This window comes from Megalopta genalis, chromosome 2 (assembly GCF_051020955.1).
Source record: "Megalopta genalis isolate 19385.01 chromosome 2, iyMegGena1_principal, whole genome shotgun sequence".
Taxonomy (NCBI): domain Eukaryota; kingdom Metazoa; phylum Arthropoda; class Insecta; order Hymenoptera; family Halictidae; genus Megalopta; species Megalopta genalis.
In genome coordinates this window covers 20257145-20278393 of record NC_135014.1, presented here as the reverse complement: position 1 = coordinate 20278393, position 21249 = coordinate 20257145, and the positions used below count along the sequence as shown (strand labels likewise).

General features: G+C 36.6%; 1 protein-coding gene across 1 annotated transcript in view; it reads left to right on the top strand.

Moving 5' to 3' along the window:
* timeout (circadian regulator timeout) overlaps positions 1-21249 on the top strand; it is a 439037-nt gene that overhangs the window by 13495 nt on the left and 404293 nt on the right. Inside the window, exons 13-15 of the mRNA XM_033470632.2 lie at positions 942-1092; positions 1178-1258; positions 15073-15170. Coding sequence (XP_033326523.2) covers positions 942-1092; positions 1178-1258; positions 15073-15170 — 330 coding nt within the window. The remainder of the gene's footprint in view (positions 1-941; positions 1093-1177; positions 1259-15072; positions 15171-21249) is intronic.

The following is a 21249-nucleotide window of genomic DNA, read 5'->3' as shown; positions in this document are numbered from 1 at the left end:
GGAAGGTAGCTTTCTCGATCAAAACAACTATAGTTACATGGTTCGCGAATTTTTCACGTGGAATTCCTCATCCAAAATCATAAAATGTACTGTTCAATCCTAAGGAATCTACAATTCTGTGCCATTGAATCAGGACCAGCTGCAAATATTCAGTTTTCTGACTATAATCCCGTGCTATAAATTGCACATTGTCTTTGTTTGCCTAAATTTTTATTAAAAGTAAAATAGCCATATGGACAGCATTTACTTTATATTTCATTATCACTCATCAATCTGATAGGTAAATTTTTAATATGAATTTTATTATAGAAGTAAAACACAATAAAATAAATTTTTGTAATTAAAATAAAATAAAATAAATTTTTCTAATTAACATTAAAATAAAATAAAATAAATTTTTCTAATTAACATTAAAATAAAATAAAAGAAATTTTTCTAATTAACATTAAAATAAAATAAAAGAAATTTTTGTTATTAAAATTAATTGTAATATTGCAGAAGGGTAGAGGTACTCTGGGATGGGAACGATAGCGAACACAGCGTGTATTTATATTTTTGACCAGGCAATTTACTCGACCTGAATCCGATAGGAAATATTTCAAATATACTTAAAACACTTGTATAGTCATCTTCAAATACTATAATAGCTGATTGGAAAGAAAAGATTCTAGATATTTGCCAAAACAGAGAAGATATATGATAGAACAATGTATACACAGCAAGCCAAAATAATGCAAGAATACGATCACACACGTTATTAACATGTATTTCGCATATTTTTTATGTATAGCATTAGTTCGCGATAAGCACCTTATTAAAGTTTCCTTATGCTCTGCAATTTCATTCAAAGTATTGAAAAAGTTGACAATTTTTGGTGGTCCTAATTCAATGAACTTTAGTTCTAGACATTCGAATAATTTGTTCACGTCGAACCCTAACAGAACCCGTGCAAAAGGAGCAGCCTGCACCTCGCAGCATGGAGGAACGCTGGGACGAGATTAGTCCCCAGTTGTCCGTGGTAATGCGGGAAGGGACGATACCGGAAGTTGTGCCATTTGACGCAACGTTGGACGTTCCTATCGAGGATCAAAAGTAATTTCGAATACTTACTCTCAGCGAATGAAACTTTTGCTACATTGATTTTCTATACTTCATCTCGTTCTTATTCTATTTGCAGAGTGGATGCTATGAAGAAAATTCAGAAGCTGTTGCGCACCAAGTTCCTCGAGCAAGCTATCGGCCTTATTCGTTCTGCGAGGTGAGATATTTGGTTCTTTCGGCTTTTTGAAAATCATTTCTTTTGAGCTGCTTGTTATCTGAAATTCTTCCAGCGTTGTCGCTAACAACGACTGTGTTTTGATTGGAAATTCGTTCTAAGCCGAACGAGACTCCCGTAGGAAGCACAGCTAACGACTAGCACTCGCCTTTGTGCTTCGACTCGTTTGATATGTCAGTTGTCACGCGAGAGCTGCCTTTGTTGTCTTTTGCGAAGTCGCGTTTGCTTTAATAATCTAGTGTCTTTCATAAATTGTTCCAGTGAAATGTTTATTTGTTTTGCTCGCAGAATATGAAATAGGTTCTTAGTGTTTAGAAAGATTTCGTTTTTAGTATGAAAAATGAACGCTTTTGTAACGAATTTAAGAAAGAAACATGTTCTTCAATCATTTTCGAAAATGGGAAACGATTGTCTGTCAAAGACTGCACTTTCTTTTTGCTGAAGAAGATAAAATGAATTTTATATGAATTTTAGATAATTTTATGTAGAATAAAATCTGTGGAAATTCCAAATGAAACGAGTGGAAGACTGGCAAAGATCTACGTAATTACAGGAACGATATATTAAAGCTTGAAATTAACATTTGCTTCGGGTAACAGGCAGTGATTTTCAGAGTTACAAGTTTGTAATTTTTTTAACTTCAAAACATCCTTCTACCACAGCATTCCACACATGTGGACATTTATTTAAAAGCGAAGCAAGAATTTTTGAAGTCAACCAGATTGAGCGACTTCTAATTAACATGCTGTGGTTGATGATTTTTCTGAAATTCAGGTTGCCAAAATTAGTTTATAAAATGTTTATATATCGTACATTCAATTGTATGTATTAGATTATCTGTACTAGGCATGCTATCAGATTTCAGTGTTCAAAATAATGTAGTAATGGAAAGAAACAACGAAAATTTTCAAAAATATTTCAGCAAGTATGAAAAGATTTCTAATTACATAAATGTATTAAGATTATTTGTATTAGATATATCAGGTACCAATGTTCATAACATGTAACGTAACATCTATAACAAGGGAATTTTCAAAAACGTTTTAGCAAAATTTAATATGAAAACACAATTCAGTTTATTAGATTAGTTCTATTGGGTATGTCAGTTTTGTGTTCAAAATAATGTGGTATCTACAATTAGAAAAATTTTCAAGAACGTTTCAGTATTCAATGTAAAAGTATTTGCATTTCGAATTCTTCAGTGTTTAATATACTATAGTGAATTGAAAATTTATTTCCATTAAGAAAGTCATTTATGCTTTTGAAGATTTCCTTTCTTAAGCGTATTTTAATGTTATCTGTCCTCGTTCTCATTACAAACAATAAGCTCTTGCACTGCTCCGTATTTACAGACGCATAATAATTGAGTAACTGGTGCTTAATTCGTTCTTGGCTTATTACTTTTGATTCGAAACCGTGAAACGACATTGTCTTCGTTTTCTTCATTCGCGTGCTGACCCTTGTCTCTTTCGCGGTCGAGTTGTGCACGCTTAAACGACAATAAAGGTGCGCAGTTGAGAGAGAGTAAATGCTGTACTAGATGGACGGTTTGTGAAAGCATTGTTTCCCCAAACAATGCAACATATTTCAATGGTACTTGAAAGTAAGCAGACAGCCAATGCATTGTTGCTCGGTATCTACCGCGTGCCAGGAAACTTTGCGTCCTCTCTAGCTGCTAGTAAAAAGTTATAAGAAATCCGTTCAATAGCGCGACGTGTCACAGAGGGAACGTAGAAATTTCATTTCAAATCAATAGAGGCGACAATTCTCCTTTCACTTTTACGCGAAATCGAATTTTAACCTTCAGCTGTCGATTTCAATCTCCTTCCTTTACACCGATATTGACAGTCCCTCCGATCGAATCAAAGTAATCTGCATATTGAAATTATTACCGTTGACAGAATTCGATTTATAATAAATCAAGTTATTTGTTTCTGCAATTTCGCGAATTTGCATTGTTTTTCAGTGTTCTAAGCTAACTTTCGGATTATTTGATGAGAAATTACAGAGAGTTTTTATCTACACTTTCATTTAACTTTGAGTACGACTTATAAGCTTTTAGAGAAGGAAAATGAAAATTGAACTTGTTACAGGCGATTGAGCTAAGAAAAAAGCAAAGACAGTGTTCAAATGAAGAAAATCCATTATAAGAATGAAAAGGAAAGATAAAATTATGCAAAATTAAAAGAATTAACTAAAATTATGCAGTATAAAAATTGTACTTGTTGCAATCAACTTAGCTGATTACAGCAAAGGAAGTGTACAAACGAAGAAAATAAAGGAGGTATTCATTTCTTCGTATAGTATTGAGTAATTAGTATACTGTGTATTTTATGCATTTATGACAAAAATAAGTAATTGCAAATTGTAATACACGACACATTCAAAGAATTGGAAAGTGCTCATATATTACTATCACTACACTAAACATATTGAAGAAAAAACGAAATTGCAAAATGTGTTACTTGTTCTAAACGCAGACACCATACAAAATGAAGCAATGTAAAGAATTCAGTAAAATTATGCAACACCAAAATTGAGCTCGTTACAAGTGATCAGGAATTCAATGTTATATTTAAGTGATGTTACAATCTGTCATACAATGTAAAAATATAAAAATATTAGAAGAATTCAGTATAATTATACAGTACTAAAATTGAGCTTGCTTCAAGCGATCAAGCCCAGAAAACTATTGAAAATGTTTACATGAAGAATGCATAGAAGGAATTCAGTGCTTTGTTTAGTATTGAATAAAACTCGTATAATGATGCAAAACAGTTAAAAGGTTGAAAGATTTGATTAACATTGAGCAGTATTTTCGAGCATATTGTTTTCGATTGTTCCTATCGCTTCAACCGAATCAGCTCCAAATGGAACACAACATCGAGAATATTTTATTTTTATTAAGCTATAAAACCCCTATTGGGGGATTATCAGCAGCATGCACAGTGCCGTGCACGCTAACGTTACACGAGTAACAAGCACCCTAGGGTGCACAAATTAATGATACATTTCTGAATCGGAGAACATTCATTTTCCCCAATTAACATCGCATGCTTTTCAGCGGTAACCGACAGAAAATAACGAAATTCGTAAAAAGCGACATAACGAAACCTCGAGACAACAGCACATTTTCGCTGTTCGAAAACCGCGTGAACGACTCACGCGTCACCCAGACAATCTAAAATCGTTCCATGCCGACTGATTCGCATGCCACTGTCCCGGCTTCATTCATGCAGCTGAATGAATCCGGCCGATCGATAAGGACAGCGTAGCCGAGCAGTCGCGCGCCGACTTCGGCTGAAATATTAACGGCGACGTTTCCGACACGCCGCGGGTTCAACGCTCAGAAGTGAAAGCTCTCGTTAGCGCGGTTAATGTCGCTCATTTCGGCGGGCCGTTTGCGCCCCGTCGTTCAAGGCCACCGATTTTCGCGGGTCTACGCCGGGCTCGGCACTCGCCTAAACCCTAATTTCCTACGGAACCACGGGCCAATTAATTGACCAACAGTCGCGCTCTGTTTGCATCCAGTCATTCAAGGCCACCGGTTTTCGCGGGCCCGCGCCGCCGCGACGCGTTCACCACTCGCCTAAACGCTTATTTTCTGCGGGGCCTCGAGCCAATTAATTCACCAACAGCCACGCGTGTTTGCTCTGCCGGTGTTTGCATTACATTAAAACCGAAAGGCGTAGCTTCTTGTAACGTGCCTATACGCGTTAATTCATCTGCGAGTCCTGGAATTCCTCTTCGTCTCTCCCTGTCTCGCTCCAGCTGTCTGTCCATCTTTTTCTGTTTATCCCTCTCTTGCTCTCTCTCTGTCTCTATCTCTCTCTCTCTCTGTCTCTATCTCTTCGTCAGCGGACTCTATCCTCTTTGAAGTGTCTCGCCGTTAAATATACCCACGAGTCTAGTCCCTCCAAGTTGTTTCTCCATTCTGCCTCATCGATCCTTCTAGCTGGTAGCCTTAATCGTCACTTCAATGGCTTCGCAGGGTAGGTGCTCTTTGGAGATGAGTCCGCCGACGTGAAAACAATTTCTTTGTACTCACTTCGCTATCAAACGATTTACTTTGCCCGTGGCCGGGCCGATTATAGCAGAGTCCGGCGCGTCGAATTGCATGTTAAAAGTGAACCTCCTGGCGGAATGTCAACCGCAGAAGTGTCCTGTTCTCGATCGCTATGCAGATCTTCCTGTTCGTTCAATGGTATTTCGTGAGCCGCGACATTCTTTTGTGTCTTCTTAAATTTAACTCGGTGCTCTTGATAGCTTAAATACGGTGGGCGCTGAAGTGGTTTGTCGAAATTGCAAACCAGCTATTTACAAGAAAACGTTATATGCATAGTTTAGAACTTGATCGAAAGTGAAACCAGTCGAAAATTCAAGGATCATAATATGACACGAAACCATCATCCAACATCACCAACAAATTCAAGTCATTTAGTCCATTAAAATTTGTTTAATATATTAGAGGTATCAGTTTACTCCACAATTTTTTTTAACAGTCCACTCTACAATGATGAAGATACTTTTTCTAAATTTGAACATGGCTGATTACTGAACACTAGATCAAGAATTGAACTGCTTCTTCATCTTCGTCGTTTAAACTTTGGAACTTTCGTCATTTAAATTTTGGAAAAAGTCGTTGCGTTTCAGAAGATGTTCGCATACTTTTCTTCTACTTCGTGCCGCCTTTTCGTCGCGCATTCAAATCGGCAAGACGTTCGTCGAATTAGCTGAAACAGAGATCTCGGCTAAACATCTTAATCCTTGGAATAAGCTGCCGCGAGGACTAACGACCTCGTGTTAATGTTGGCACGGGTTTCAAAAGTGCCGGGACGGAATGACAGTGGCAAAAACCAGTTTCATCCCGGTCGGTCTTTCCTTGTAAAGCTCCAGGGGGGGTTGTACTGCTCCTCTTACAGATTTTTCTTTAGACTACCGTCCTCATCAGAGTGCTTCCACGGGGTACTTTAGGAGATTGTTCGTAATATTCCGGCGTCCATTTCATGGGGGGTAAGCTTCGTCGTGGCCGGTACACAATGGGAGCATCTGCTTCTTGCCGACCTTGTGCATATAACAGGATGAAAGGAGCCGGATTGTTGACTGCGCCTTGTATAGGCTCAAAGTCGAGGATATTAATAACACGCGTGCACGCGGTATAATGTTCGTAATATCGCGATAAACATTTTAATACCATGAATACACGAGGGGTATCCAGAAAGTAAGTTCCGTTTACGAATATTGCGGCTGTAACGTAGCAACGTCGTTCTTTTCATGCGTATTGATGTTCATCTTTTCATAGCCAAGCCACTGAATACCGTTTTGATACGATCAGATCGTGGCTAGAAGAAAATTGATATATATATATACAGGGTGGTCCACGCAATCTCTATAACTTCCAAAATATGCGTTGTACGAAAAAATTTCGTATACAAAAGTTGCATGGTTTAAAGGAGTACATTATGTAGACCATTTATCTTTTTTATCGGTGGAGACGTTTCGTAGTTTCGTAGGTCGATTTGTCGTTTTCTTTTTCAAAAATAATAAAAAAGTATTTATCTTTATTAGCTCCATTGTTAACGAGTATTTCTCTTTATTTCTTGAAAATTTTCGTACGCAGTAATTGGTGTACGGCTTTTTTTCGTCCGCAGTAATACGTACAAATTGTAATCGATTTGATTTTTCAATATTTTCTTATATGGTATTAGATTTTGAGGGGCACAGGTTTTTATTGTTATCGAGAACACGTCATTCTTCAACGAAATGCACGAACTTATGACCATTTCACGATAAATTGGAGAAATATTAAAATAAAGTAGGATCGAAGCATGATACAGTAATAATCGATAGAGTTTTCTTATTTAAAGAAAATGGGGACAGTAAAGGACACGAATGTATGGGACGATCTAATAGATCCTTTCCCGTGGTATCCGACGTGGGCTGTGCATGTTTGATGCGCAAGCTGCCCTTGAGAACCGGAGGCAGGACCGAGGAATCCTCTGGTGATCGCGTTTCGTTTGCTTAGCAAATACTCCCATCGCTTGGATACCGACTCAAACCCTCTAATTTTCTACTTATACTGTCTGCATCCGCGCCACGAGCAAACCCTGCTGACTTCGACTAAGGCCCGGGCTTGGATAACTCAAAGTCACAGGATAATTAAGGAGAAGAACCCTAGCTCCCTTTTTTGAGTTAAACGAGAAGCGCCGCTCTTGATCAAGAGTGTCCTGTTCCTGCTTGAAAAATCGCCGTTACCCGCGCCGACGACGATGCAGCGCAACATCTATTCTGTTAATTAAAAGTAAATGTAAATTAGTCATTAGAAATCATCTGAGTACACGAATATTTTACTGACTACGATATTTTTCAAAATTAACGCTGATATGTAATTTTATATCGTTTTAACAGCGATCGTTCGAACATCCTTTTATGATTTTGCACTTGACGTTATGTAATTTCTACAAATATTGTTGAGTTCATTTTAAATTTCTTGCACACAATCTTGATACTTGTGTACGAGTTACAACATTGCTTCGGAAATGTGAGCGCAACGTGTACATTTTTAATGTTGCTTTATTTTAATTTTTAATGCTACAGTGTTTCTATATGTAATATTAGTATTTTAATTTTTAATCACACAGCGTTTTAATATTTAATATTACAGTGTTTTACTTTTTAATGATAGAGTGTTTTAATTTTTGATGTTGCTTTGTTTCAGTTTTCAATGTTACAGTGTTTCAGTATTTAATATTACAGAGTTTTAATATTCAATATTATAGTGTTTTCATTTTTAATGAGATACAGCGTTGTAATATTTAATATTACAATGTTTTAATTTTCAGTGTTGAAAGATCAAGTACATTTCCATGACATTTTTTGTTTAAGTAAGCGCATCGTTGCAACGAACGTTCTGTAACTTCAACGAATACTATTCGATTCACTTCGAATTTCACGAACATAATCTCGTTACACAAGTCCAACATATAAATTTTTATTATTCACAATTGTAATAATGTGGAGTTAAATATGGAGTTATTTATGCTCGAAGGTAAAAACCGAAGGCACAATAATTGGTTAACGCACAATAACTGGCCTCGCTACCCTAAGTCTCGTCTAAACGTTGAACTCAGTCAGTTCCGGCTGTCTTACGAATGTCAAGGGCGAGAATCGACGCGTCGAAATTATTCGTTCCGTGTCTGGCAAAAGAGCTAGTTCGAGGGTCGGGATAGGGAGAGCGAGGTTGGTTGTGGCGCGTCTGAGAGATTCCATTGTCGCGGGACTTCAAATCGAGGGATAATGGGGATTGTATGGTGCTGGATTTCTATTCAGAGAGCCACCGGCAGCGGCCTCCGCACGAGCCACTTCTTCTTCTTGCCCGGGGACAGGACACCGCGTACCCTCCCATTACCCTTCACTCTCTTCGTCCGCGTCTTCGCCCTTCTGCCATCCGCTTATTGGATTCTTCCTTCGACTTGGGCATTTCGCACTTTTGCGCGAAACTTCGGCAGATAGACTTTCCTGACCTGCGACCTGGAAAACGATGTGTATACGGATTTCCTCCCCCGAATCGTCTTTTATTATATTTTTCGTGGTAATCCAGACCTTGCATTCGTAAATCCCAGGGGGCACCGGAGTAAATAGTAACATTGCAAATTATTCCGAGTCTGTTACAGCCTGTCATTGCACATTTTTCATGTATTACGTAAAACTACTGCCGTTTTAATCATATAGATATGTAATTAATACATATTGGTGTGCGTAATTGAGAAGTCTTTGTCGAAAACAATGTAAGTAAACTATTAACGAAATTTGATTTATTTCTATCTTTATATCTAACTAAGACCACATTAGTTTAAAAACATAACAAAGTTTTTTATTTCTTATATTAGTTCAATGACAAAAGAATAGTTTTTAGAGAAAACCCTCTATGTGTCGCATTTTAGTTGTAGAAAGAGCTGAAAGTATTGGCAAATCAAAGTATAGAAAATATGGAAAAATTAAAATATGTTCCTTTAATATGATATTTTACGTTTTTATCAGGAGGTATTACAAGAATTCTGATTTTTTTCAGAACATTTTTAAGCTTTAATAAAGAGTACAATCGTGTCAGTCATAGCATAAAAGAAACTGTTAAAAGAAACATGTTCAGAGTCTTTCTTATTAGTTCTTTTGAAACAAACATGTATTTTGATGGAAACTGACTTCGAATTCTTCGTTAGTTTTATGAATTAGAGTAAACCCTTTTGCAAACATGCTTCCAAAGTAACGTACTTTAAGAAACTGCTTTGCTTCTTTCTGTGTTGAAAATAATAACAATAAGTCTTTTCGATGCTGTTTATTATTCATTTACATATCACTTATGAGGATACTTTTCAAGGATGGTAAGCACCATGAAAACCGAAAAGTCATAAATATATTCGACAGTACAAACATCTTATAAAAATGTTACTTTATTGCATGGACACTTATCTCTCCTTGAAGCAGCTGGGAAACAAACCTGGTTTACATGATAAAAGACAGCTCTATTCAATATTAATTTCCTTCCGTGTCAAGAATATTGCATTATTGCTTTAAAAACCGACGATGATAATTGATGGTGTATCAGTGGGTGTGTATTTGAAATTGCATCTTGTTTGAAAATTCACAACACGTTTGCAGAATTTCAACTGCATTTTCTGACGAAATCATCCAAAAATTGCAAGTGTGACAAAAAATAAAAATATTAAATACCTTTGTTAATAATGAGTCTTGAGCACCGAACAGATATCAACTTTTTTCGCTCAATATTCGTCAGAAAAAGTTCGCATAAAATCGGTTCGAATAAAATCTGGCATTGTGCCGTCTTCTTATGATTATCATTGAATTCGTAGAGCGATAGAACATTGCGTGTTCATCGAACTAGTTTCGTGTTATAATTTTTTCTATTCATCATTTCTATTCATAATTTGATCACCTGTATCGATGCACCAGGTGTCGGTGGCAGCGTTAAATAGAGAAAATCGGGTTCGACTGTACGAAGATCCAAGTTCATCAGTTCATCTGGCAGCCGAAGATCCTCTGTATGTAGGTAACGTCGTCTTCGTGTTCAATCACGTTTCTCCGTGCTGACGGTCTCTTTGAAGATTTCTACCTTTCAGAATATTTCTACGTGCAGCAGTTTTTTAATGAAAATTCAAGGCAGACGGCCGACTTCCTGGAAAGCTAGCCCTGCCATCTAGCACAGTGTTAGGAATCCTCCGCCATTAACTACACTCTTTTTCATGAGTGCTACGGCAACGGCGGAGGCGTGATTTTACCTTTGTCCTCTGGTCACGTACATCGACTTTCGCCTTTCCTTGACGCTTTTGGATTCTCACAGGGAATAAAAGTTTCGCGAAACGAGCCCGGTTCTTTCCGGACCTTATGAAATTGCAAAAGGTTTTTACGGAAGGACAACGCTCCGCTCGACCAATCGATATCTCTGTGTTCCTCACGCCGAATATAATTTACTATGACAACCATACGTGATCGAACTGCTCTCTTCGACGCGGTAAATACTTTACAATTTTCGCGATCCGCGCCGTGATTTCCAATGCGAGCGGAAATATACTATTTCTTGAGTCGAGGTTCCTGGTTTTCATGGAATATGGAAGAAAATTTTTGTTTATCATCGTTGATTCGTCGCTTTTGAGGTTGCACATATTATTTTCTATAAAATTATAAGCATTTTACTGATTTAAAGTACATCGTTTTTTGATAAAATAATAGACGTGATTTAAATATACCAATAGATTCACATGGAATTGTTGTTTAAACGTTCTGCTGAGTTTTTCTTGAAGATTAGCGTACGTGAAAAGTGTTGAATTTTTAAAGAAAAATAATGAAATGTGTAAAGTAATATTCCCTTGGTTCAATATTTAATAAAATGACGAATATTGTTTTTAAATATAAAAAAGTACAAACATGATTGTTGTTTAAATTTTACTCTTAATTTATCTTGTAGATTCATTGCTTTTGGAGTTGTTGTATTGATTTGTATAAAGTTATTAGATGGTAATAATATAATGTCAGCGTTTTTTAAAAATAATCTGTACTACAGTCTGCTTTTCCTGAGACTTTTCTAGGCCCTCAACATGTGACTGAAGAAACCGAATTAATATAATATTTATTTTCTATGCGAGGCTTTATAGTCGAAATATTTTTAAATATTAATATAATTGCAAACATCAAACTACTGCAACTTTTTTTGAACATTCGAATTTTATCTGGAGATATTTTAGTAGCCTTATACAAAATTTTTTTCCTATTTCAAATGTTTGAAAATTCACCTCAGAGGATTGACACAATTAGAAAATAATTCTAAATATATTATATTTATTTATTCAATTCGTTTATCCCGCTCGTATTAATTGAGTGCGATTTAAAAGACTGTGCATCAATAATTAGCTGCAGCATGTCGTGAGAAAAAAAACAAACGCATGAAAGAACTCCTATCTGCGGATCATAAGCAATTAAAATTTAATTAGTATCGTAATGAATGAAATTTAAATATGCATGAGCAATATGCAAATCCTGCTATTCATTCGGAACTCAGCGATTCAAGAACGATTCCGACATGTCAGGAAACAACTGACAACGATCTACTATTGGTCTTGTAAAATTAATTTACCTTCTCCTTGCGACCTTAATCTTACACTTAATAACCATTTATCTTTTAATATACTCGATATAATGAATTAAAAAATGAAATTACAGCTTCCTTCAATTTTTCTAATGGTTTATTTCTTATTTCACTTACTTGTGTTTCACATGGGAAGATTATTGTTATTAGGATGATTTTGTTATTATTGTTATCTTCTTTTTTATTCGCTGCAGTACTTTAGAAAAGAAATATATTTTTACGTGATTCCTGTTTCTTTAAATTACTTTAGGAAATCCTGATTTTGCCTAAAATTATTGCACAACGTTCACAGTCACGTAATTCATCAAAAGTCCAGAAATTTAAATTACTATCGCTATCAGCGTTGATTAAAACCACTTAAGAAATTATTACATCATAATCATGATCAAAGAAGTCTACGTTATAATGAGATTTTTCCCGACAAAGAATGTCCTCAGGATGGGTCAACAAAAGAAAACCGTACCCTACCAATTGGAACTGTTCGCTTAATTTTCATTTACCACGATTTTTGAGAAAAAGTAATATATCTTTATTTAATTCTAGTTTCCTTAAATTGTCTCCACAGGTTAATAGTTTGCAATAAATTAATGCATAAAATTCGCGATCTACTCGCATATTCTGTACAATTCGCTGTAATTGCCATTACCGTCAACGTTTACTAAAATCATCTGAGATATTGTTACATCGCATTAAGATAATATTAATAGAATGGGAGGAATAATGAGAGGAAATTTTTAGCACAAAGAAACCGTATTTTCATTCGCCGTGGACCTTAATGAAAAGTAATACATTCTCATTTAATTGCAATATCCTTAAATTACAATCTTACAACAACAAAAAATCACAATCTAATAATAATTCATCAGTATGAACGAATAAAAATTGCCAACCAACGCTCGCTAAAAATCATCGAAGAGATTGTTGCACGAAGACCGTATTCTGTAAAATCTGCGATAACAAGAACTTCCCTTACAAAGAACGTCTCCAGGCCGGCGCCTACAAAAGGAAACCGTAGCTTAACAAATTGCTGGAAGAGATGCAGGCTGAAGTAATTAATGGCAAGCATCCGAGACACCAGAGATTGACAATATTCATCAATTTAAGACAGCGGAGAGTCTCTGTTGAAATTGCGCCGAGAAAAGTGGGTCACGTACAGCGGAACAGGATTAGAGCGACGATACAGGTTAATGACGCGTTTCGTTGTCTTGAGCGGCGTATACATCTGTAATAAGGCAGAAGGACGGCGAGAGATCCAGGGAACGGGCGAGGCGGCGACGGAAAAGAGAGAAGTCCGAGTGGCAATCTGAATGGGTCTCCTAGAAGGCTCCCTTGGGGACGAGAGTCTCGCCACGATCTACACCAACATCCGGCTGCTTGCGTCAAGTGTTGAACCCCTCCATTCTTCCATCCACGTTGGCCCGGCTGCTGTGATCGTCAACGGGCTGTTCCAGAACATCCAACGGCAGAACACCCCCAAGAAGAAGACTCGCCCTCGCGGGTAACCGGAGAAGGGAATGGATGGAAGCTGCGCGAGAAGATAGAAGCCGAGGGTACAGCTGCTTCTCAATCCACTTGAATTTCATCGAATTTATTTCCGATGTCAGTCCCGCGGGATCCTCATTGCCGCTTCTAATGCAAATCTAATGTAAACCTTAATTTCTGCAATTTGGGGAACGGCTATGTTAATTTCTTTCATCTGTTCTGGCCAATCCGGTCGGACTTGCTATGGGACACCCACTCGCAATTGTTATCTTTAATTTATGTGTCGGCTCGAGTTTGGAGACGTTTTTCTCTTCTGGAGTTATTTCTAGCCTGGAGTTACTTTTCTAGTTTCAAGTTACTCCTGATCCGAACTCATTATTCTAGTGTAGAGTTATTTTTCAAGTCTAGAATTAGTGTATATGCGCGTTGTTTCCAAATGGAATTAAGTTGAACGAAGTCGCTGGTTGCTTTTATGTACACTTTAATAATATTACAGTACAGCTATGGTCTTAGCGATGCGTTATTTGCGTTCTATCTGCGTTCTTAGAGTTCTACGAGTTCTGGGAGTTCTAACAGTTCTGACTAACGTTCTAGGTGCCCTTCCGCTTGTCACCTCGGTTTTTTTGTTGATTGGTGGATGGTGGGTTTTGGTGGAGGAAATGAAGCGTTTTTGATTGGAGATGGGTGTGTCGGAAGGAACTTGAAATGAGGAGTGGGAAACTGTTCGAAAGTTCGGGTTGTAATTTTTCCGTTTTGTGAAATATGGAATTTATGAGTCGTGTTGTCCGTTCGTCGGGTCGAAGGGTATTTTCGTTCGGATGCATTTTTTACTGTCGCAGGTATATTGCTTAATTGCTCAAGGGATGGCCAGGGACGTTCGACCTTCGGTGTTGCCGTCGCAACAATTAGTTTTTTAGTTTAAAGTTATTTGTCTAGTCTGGTGTTATTCTTCTACCCTGGAATTGCTTCTAGTTTGGAGTTATTTTTCTAGTTTGGAGTTATCTTTTTGGTATAGTGTTATTAAGATGTTTCTAGTTTGGGATTATTTTTTAGTTTCAAGTTATTTTTCTGGTCTCGAGTTATTTCTAGTTTGGATGCACTTTTCTAATTTGGAGTTGTTCGTGGTTTGGAGTTATTTATAATCTGGTGTTGATTTTCTAGTCCGAAGTTAATTTTCTAGTTTGAAGTTATTTCTAGGTTGGAGTTTTATTTATTTCTAATCTGGAATTACTTTCTAGTTTAGGAGGAAATGAAGTGAGATAGGTGTGGAGGAAGATCAATTTTTTAGTTCATAGTGAATTTGTAAAATTCACAAATGTGTTTATTAAATTGTGGACTTCATGCATTCACCACAAAAATGAATGTGTCGAATACAAAACGGTGAAATGAATAGAACAATGTTACAACATCGTTGCGCAGCTTTCAATCCTCGCACGCAATTATTATTTTGCATAAAAACCCACGTTATTTCGAACACATTGCAATGATTAACAGAACACAATACGATTGTGTTCAACCATTGCCTAAATTGAATGATAAATCACAATTTACACTAAATCGATTAAATCCTAATACTTTAGGAGGTTGATGTATACTTGTTAAACGATCAAATTTGACAACAATCCCGATTCGACTAACAAAACTGACTTTTCAGGGACGTCTGGCCCGAGAACGATTGCTTCGGCCGAGCGGGCATCACACCCGAGGAGGAGTTCCTGTCGCTGCGAGAGATCTTCTTTGCTGATTTAGGCGGTGAGTACTTTTTAATATTCGGCAACGTTTTGTTACCAGTGTGAATAATTATTTCGCGAGTGTGAAACGTATCTGCGGCCCGCAATCCGAAACAATTCTAGGGCGCATTGTGTTCCGGCGAATTCTTCGCTGCCACGCACGGTTCCAGGATCGGTTAAACAAAATGGATCCGTAATCCCCGGCTAACGCCTGGCTGCCTCGAAGATCGTTTAAATGAAATCCCGGAAAATATCGCGTTAACGAGATTCTGGGGAACGAGACGACATATATTCGCAATCTCCGGTAGGCAGAGCTTGAGATAAAGTTAAAACTTGCTACTTTGATAGCGCCGGTGGTTACTACTTTTTGCCCGGCCCCGTACCATGGCCCATGGGGGATTGCCGGTGCAACTTGGATTTATCGAGAAAATTATATTCACTGTACACACAGCCCCGTGAGAAACTCCCGCACGCTACTTTCGGCGACGCGCGATTATTAAGTAGAATCTCCCTTGTTGCGCGGGAGACCCGAAAGTAATAAGCCGGCTAATTTAATACGCGGCCGTTTTGTGATTAACTGGCCCGGCCGGCGTATTAGTTCGAAGATCGAGTTACCCGCCGCCGTTTAATCGAATCTACCGTGTCCACTGTAACTCTCGAATCGAAGCTTCTTCCGGCGAATAATCGCTGCGGGCGACCTGCCCGACCTTTATTTCGAATTTATTATAACGTGAATGCAGATCACATTCGGTCACCATTTAACGCTTGAACGGCGGTTCTTTTAGACAGTGATGTAACTGACAATGACTATACTTTGATTTATTTATATTTTATTTTATATTTATTTAATACATTTTTTTATCATAATTTTTAACCTATACCTTCTACATAAGGTAGTTTTTTTTTAAGATTTGAGTGAAACGTATGAAAATTGTAATTAATTGTGGAAAACTAGATAGACGAATAATGGTATTTATATTCTAGGTCAAAACAGACCGGACTCCGCCGTCCATAGGTTAAAACGCAATAACTTTTTTGAAATCATTTTTTTAGATGTTAGACTGATTAGGTTAGTAGACAATGAGTGGCAAGAAGATTGGTGCAAAAACTGCAATCGGTTTGAATGACAACAAAAATAAAGTTATGATGTTCGTTCAACTTTTTGTTGCTCGTGACTAGATAAAATAATATTTTGTGCAAAATGAACATTTTCTAAATTAATTCTGAGAAGCAAGAGTTCATAAACTCAGGCAAATGTGAGAACATTCTGAAACTTTTTTACTATCTTCTTTGTTTGCGCTTGCAGCTAGTCGAATTTGGAATAAATGCATAAAATCTACATTGTCAACAAATAATAATGTACCTCATAACGTAGTTGCTGAGATCTATAAAATGCATCCTTTAAGTTTTCGATCTAAAATCAATTGAAAAAATAATTCGTTTTGTAATTACAACCAACTACATTTCTAGCATAAATTTTTGTAAATCGTTGCTTAATCAACTAGTCAGTCTAATATTTAAAAAACAATTCAAACCAATTGATCGAATATTAAAAAAAGTCATTACACACACGTTTTGAATAATGTCCGAATTATCGTTACTCACTGTAAGTATTTCAAATGAACGTCACTGTTATAAGTTTGCAAGTATTATATTTGGACTTCTAGCAAAAGTGTAATGAAATATAACACAGTAGAAGTTCCAGAGTAATTTGACAACACGTAAACATTCTTCTGAGAGATGAAATAAATGTTTATTCCACTGTCGTCTCTTCGAATTGATGCAGGAAGTTTTTATTTCGTAATTATCTTGATGAATCCGCAGGCTAGTTGCAACCATTTGTTTCAACTCAGAGGATGCAAATGAGTACGCTTTTTCAACTTGTGCAATGTTTCTGCATTTTTATTTGTTCCTTCGATAAAGCTGGTACATCTCCGCTAGGTTGCAAAGGTAGAAATGGTGGAACGTAATGTCTTGAATATGAAACAAAAATTGAAGAAAAAAATAAATAGAATAATTATGCGAAACATAATTATTCATATAACATATATATATATAACTCTAACATACATAACTCTAATTATTTAGAGTTCAATTTGAGGGAAAGATTTTCTTAGGAATGAATGAAGGAAGATTTTTGTGTTTTATCTACTTTAATGACATTTTAATTGTCGTATAGTATCTAAATTTTTTAATTGCAACTCGAAATCTTGAGCTACATGTGATTTAGTGATCAACATCTTTGAAGATATATTTTATATTTTTCAGAGACATATGTATGGAACTAATCGTAAGATTACATAAATCGCATAAATCATCAATGTAAAAACGTTCTTTAAAAAAGAAGCCTTTAAATTTTTATATGTTGCAATTCCAATAAGTTGCAACTCAAAATCTCAATTCACATGCTTTTAAATGATCGATAACATCAAAAATATGACAAATACTAGCTTTAGATTTTTCAGAGATATTTTTAAATAAAACTGCAAGGCGATGCAAAAAATCAACTTTTCTGCCAAGAAACAGAAGCTCTTCATTTCAGGGAAAGATATCCCGTCATTCTTGTTAAAATTCCGATTTCCTGGCCACAGTGGCCTGGCTTCTCGATTTTTTCACCGATTTAAGGGAAAAATGTCTTCGCTTGCGAATAAATGAACAAATATTTGTGATCGGATATTTAAGCTACTTTAGACGGATATTTAAGCTACTTAATGATACTAAAATCGTCGTTTTAGTTGATTTGTGCAGTAATTTCATTAATCACCAAGATAAACATTGTTTCAAAAAAGAAGCGTTTAAATTTTGAAGTTGCAACTCAAACTACCGAACCACATGCTTTTCAACGATGCATTGCTTCGAAATACTATAGAGAATCGAAATAATTACTATAGAAAAGCTGAAGAATTGTCATGGAAAATAAAAAATTAGGATTACTATGGAAAGTCTAACATTAGAGTTGCTATGGAAAATCTGAAGAATTAGTTAAGGAAAATTTTAAATTGGAATTACTATGGAAAATTGAAAACTAGAATTACAATGGAAAATGTAAGATTAGAATTAGAACGGAAAATCTAAAATTGGAATTACAATGGAGATTCTAAAATTACAATTACTCTGGAAAATCTTTAGTTCGAATCCAGTGTAATATTTGAAGAACAAAACTGCAAAGCTCTGCAGAAAAATCAGCTTCTCCACGAAGGAAAAGGGGGTTCTTCATTTAGGAAGAAGACGCGCTCCGAAAGTCTCGGCAAAATTTCGATTTTCGAGGCACAGTGATCTGTCGCCATCTTCCTCGGCGTTGAATAATTTCTCTGCCCGTAGACCGTCGTTTTCTGGTCGCCAGAATTTTTTCATTCGGCTAGCGCGGCAAAGTGCGTCTCCTTGTGAATATTTCGTAGAGGAGGTTCACGTGGAATCGGCACGATGAATTATCGTGGACGGTTTATCCAGGCGACAAACTCGCGCGTAATTAAATATGTAACGACGCGCGTTTAAACGGATATATACCATCCGCCATTCGTATACGTCGCTGGCCCGTTTGCTTAAATTTCCGCAAAAATAAATTAGCACGTCGCCAGATGCTCCTGCCGAGAGGAGAGAAAGAGAGAGAGAGAGAGAGAGAGAGAGAGAGAGAGAGAGAGAGAGAGAGAGAGAGAGAGAGAGTAAATGAGCACACATAAAGACGAAAAGAAATGAATAGAGAGTGAGGAAGTAAAAGAAGGAAAGAATCTTTGAATACGCAAAGTACATTAAACTGCAAAAATTCTTTTCTATGACAAAAAATTGCAAAAATTTATTCGAGACTTTGCTATTTGGTATTCTTTACTTTGCTATAATTATTAGACCGCGGATTTTATGTATGGATTTACACAATCCTGTGAACATAGAAGAATTTAGTAATATTGTTACACTATGTTCAACTCATTAAAATTATTAAAAGAAATAATTTATTTTTACGTAAACATATAGAGACTAAAAGAAAGTGAGAAAAACAGTGAGGATATGAAAGGAGGAAAGAAAGAGAGAAATAGAGTAATGAGAAAGAAAGAATAATAGAACGAAGGAGAGAGAGAGAGAGAGAGAGAGAGAGAGAGAGAAATGATGAGTAAACGAGCGAGAAATAGGAAGAACGAGAGAAATAAAGAGTAAAAGAGCGAGGGAGAGAGAGAGAGAGAGAAAGAGAGAGAGAGAGAGAGAGAAATGATGATTAAACGAGCAAGAAATAGGAAGAACGAGAGAAATAAAGAGTAAAAGAGCGAAGGGTAGTAAGTATAAAATAGTGACAGCGAGGGTTGAGACTGTAAAAGAGCTAAAGAAATAGGAATCGAGAGTAATAGAAGGAAACAGATAAAGAGATAGAGTGAGAGAGAGAGAGAGAGAGAGAGAGAGAGAGAGAGAGTGAGAGTGGAAGAGCCAGAGGGGTGAGGGTAAAAGAGCGGAGGAGAGTGAGAGTAAAGGTGTAACAAAGAGAGTAAACGACTGAGTAAAAAAGAGAGTGAAACAGAGAAAGGAGACCTAACGAGAGGAAAAAGTTATAAACACGTAATCCCGGGAAGGGGAATCCCCGCGGGAGCGGTTTGTAATAACTGGCACGTACATCATAGCACAAATTTAATTAAACACTACGTCGGTATTCATTTCGCGCTTCTAATTTATGTATGAATAACTACGGTACGCGCAGCGTCGAGATTTCCATGACGTTCCGGCTCTCCCGGTATATATTTATCTATGTTTATTAACGGCTTAACAATAGCCACGCCGCCGCCCCGTTCTGAACGTTTCAATGGCGTGTTGCAGCTGTTCACTTCCCCCTTTTGTTCCTACCGCGTTTCGTTTAATAACTATAAACGCGGCCACGTCGAGATTAGCGGTGTCTTCTCTAATGGGAGTACTAGTGCTGACACCTGGATTTCGGAAATTATGCAGATTTTTGCGCTGGACTCTGCCGTGGCTGCATCTCCTCGCAAAAATTCTGTGTTCCAAATCGCTTGACCCAACTTTGAAAATAGCAGATCTGAATACGCATATGTTGTTGCTGTTAGAATGGAAATTATAATATCACGTGATTTGTATGTTCATTTATTATGTAGTTCTTTTATGAATGACATCTCAAGTTAAATATTTTGTACGATGTAAAATTTAGACACAAAACACTAGGTTTCAGAGATTATAGGATTATTTAATTAACTCTTGGTCATCACTAATTCTATAATTCTGTAATTCTGTGATTCTGTGATTCTATAAATCTGTAATTCCATAATTCTGTAATTTTATAATTCTGTAATTTTATAATTCTGTAATTCTATAATTCTGTAAACAGAATTCTGTAAACATCCTGAATGCGTTTATCGGAAATCGATTATCAAAGTAGTCATTTCAAATAAGGTATTCAACGTTGATTAATGTTCTTTTCCAAAAATCATAAAGTATCAGATTCTCCTTCCTCGAATAATTTAATACTGATCACCTATTTGGAGAGAAGCACGGAAAAGTTCCAAGCTTATCGGATATCGTATAAAATATTGGATCTGGATATAAGGTTATTGACATATCGTATTTCAAATAAAATAAAAGCCCTGTTCATCTTTATTAAATATTTTATTAAATTGAATGTTCCGGGATGCCGCGCCGTAAATATTATGCATTAATATTCGCTAACGTATAAATAACGCACATCATTGTAGTACGCCAGAGATTTTAAATAATCAAATGTAAGTTACTTAATTTTCGTTGGAGCATTTTTCAAAATTTTTCTCGCACTAAAAGCTATAATCGTTCGACGTGTCTGATCTTTTTTGCATTGGTGTGAATACATACAGAACAGTTAGAACAATATCAAAGTTGACCTAGATTCCACTGAACAAATTGAGGACATCTTTTGTTTCCGGCGTTTCGATTTTTCGTTCACATATGATAATCGTTGCTTTGTACAGCTTGCGAAAAGTCGTTCCAATATTTTATTCGTAATCCCTCTTGAACGAAATAATTTGCAGCGAGAAAATTTTAATATACGAATCTGGTTTCAACATGAGAAATGTTATGCTGCAGCGCAGTTGGAACAAAATGTTACATAAAATATAAAGAGAGGAATAATAGTCGAT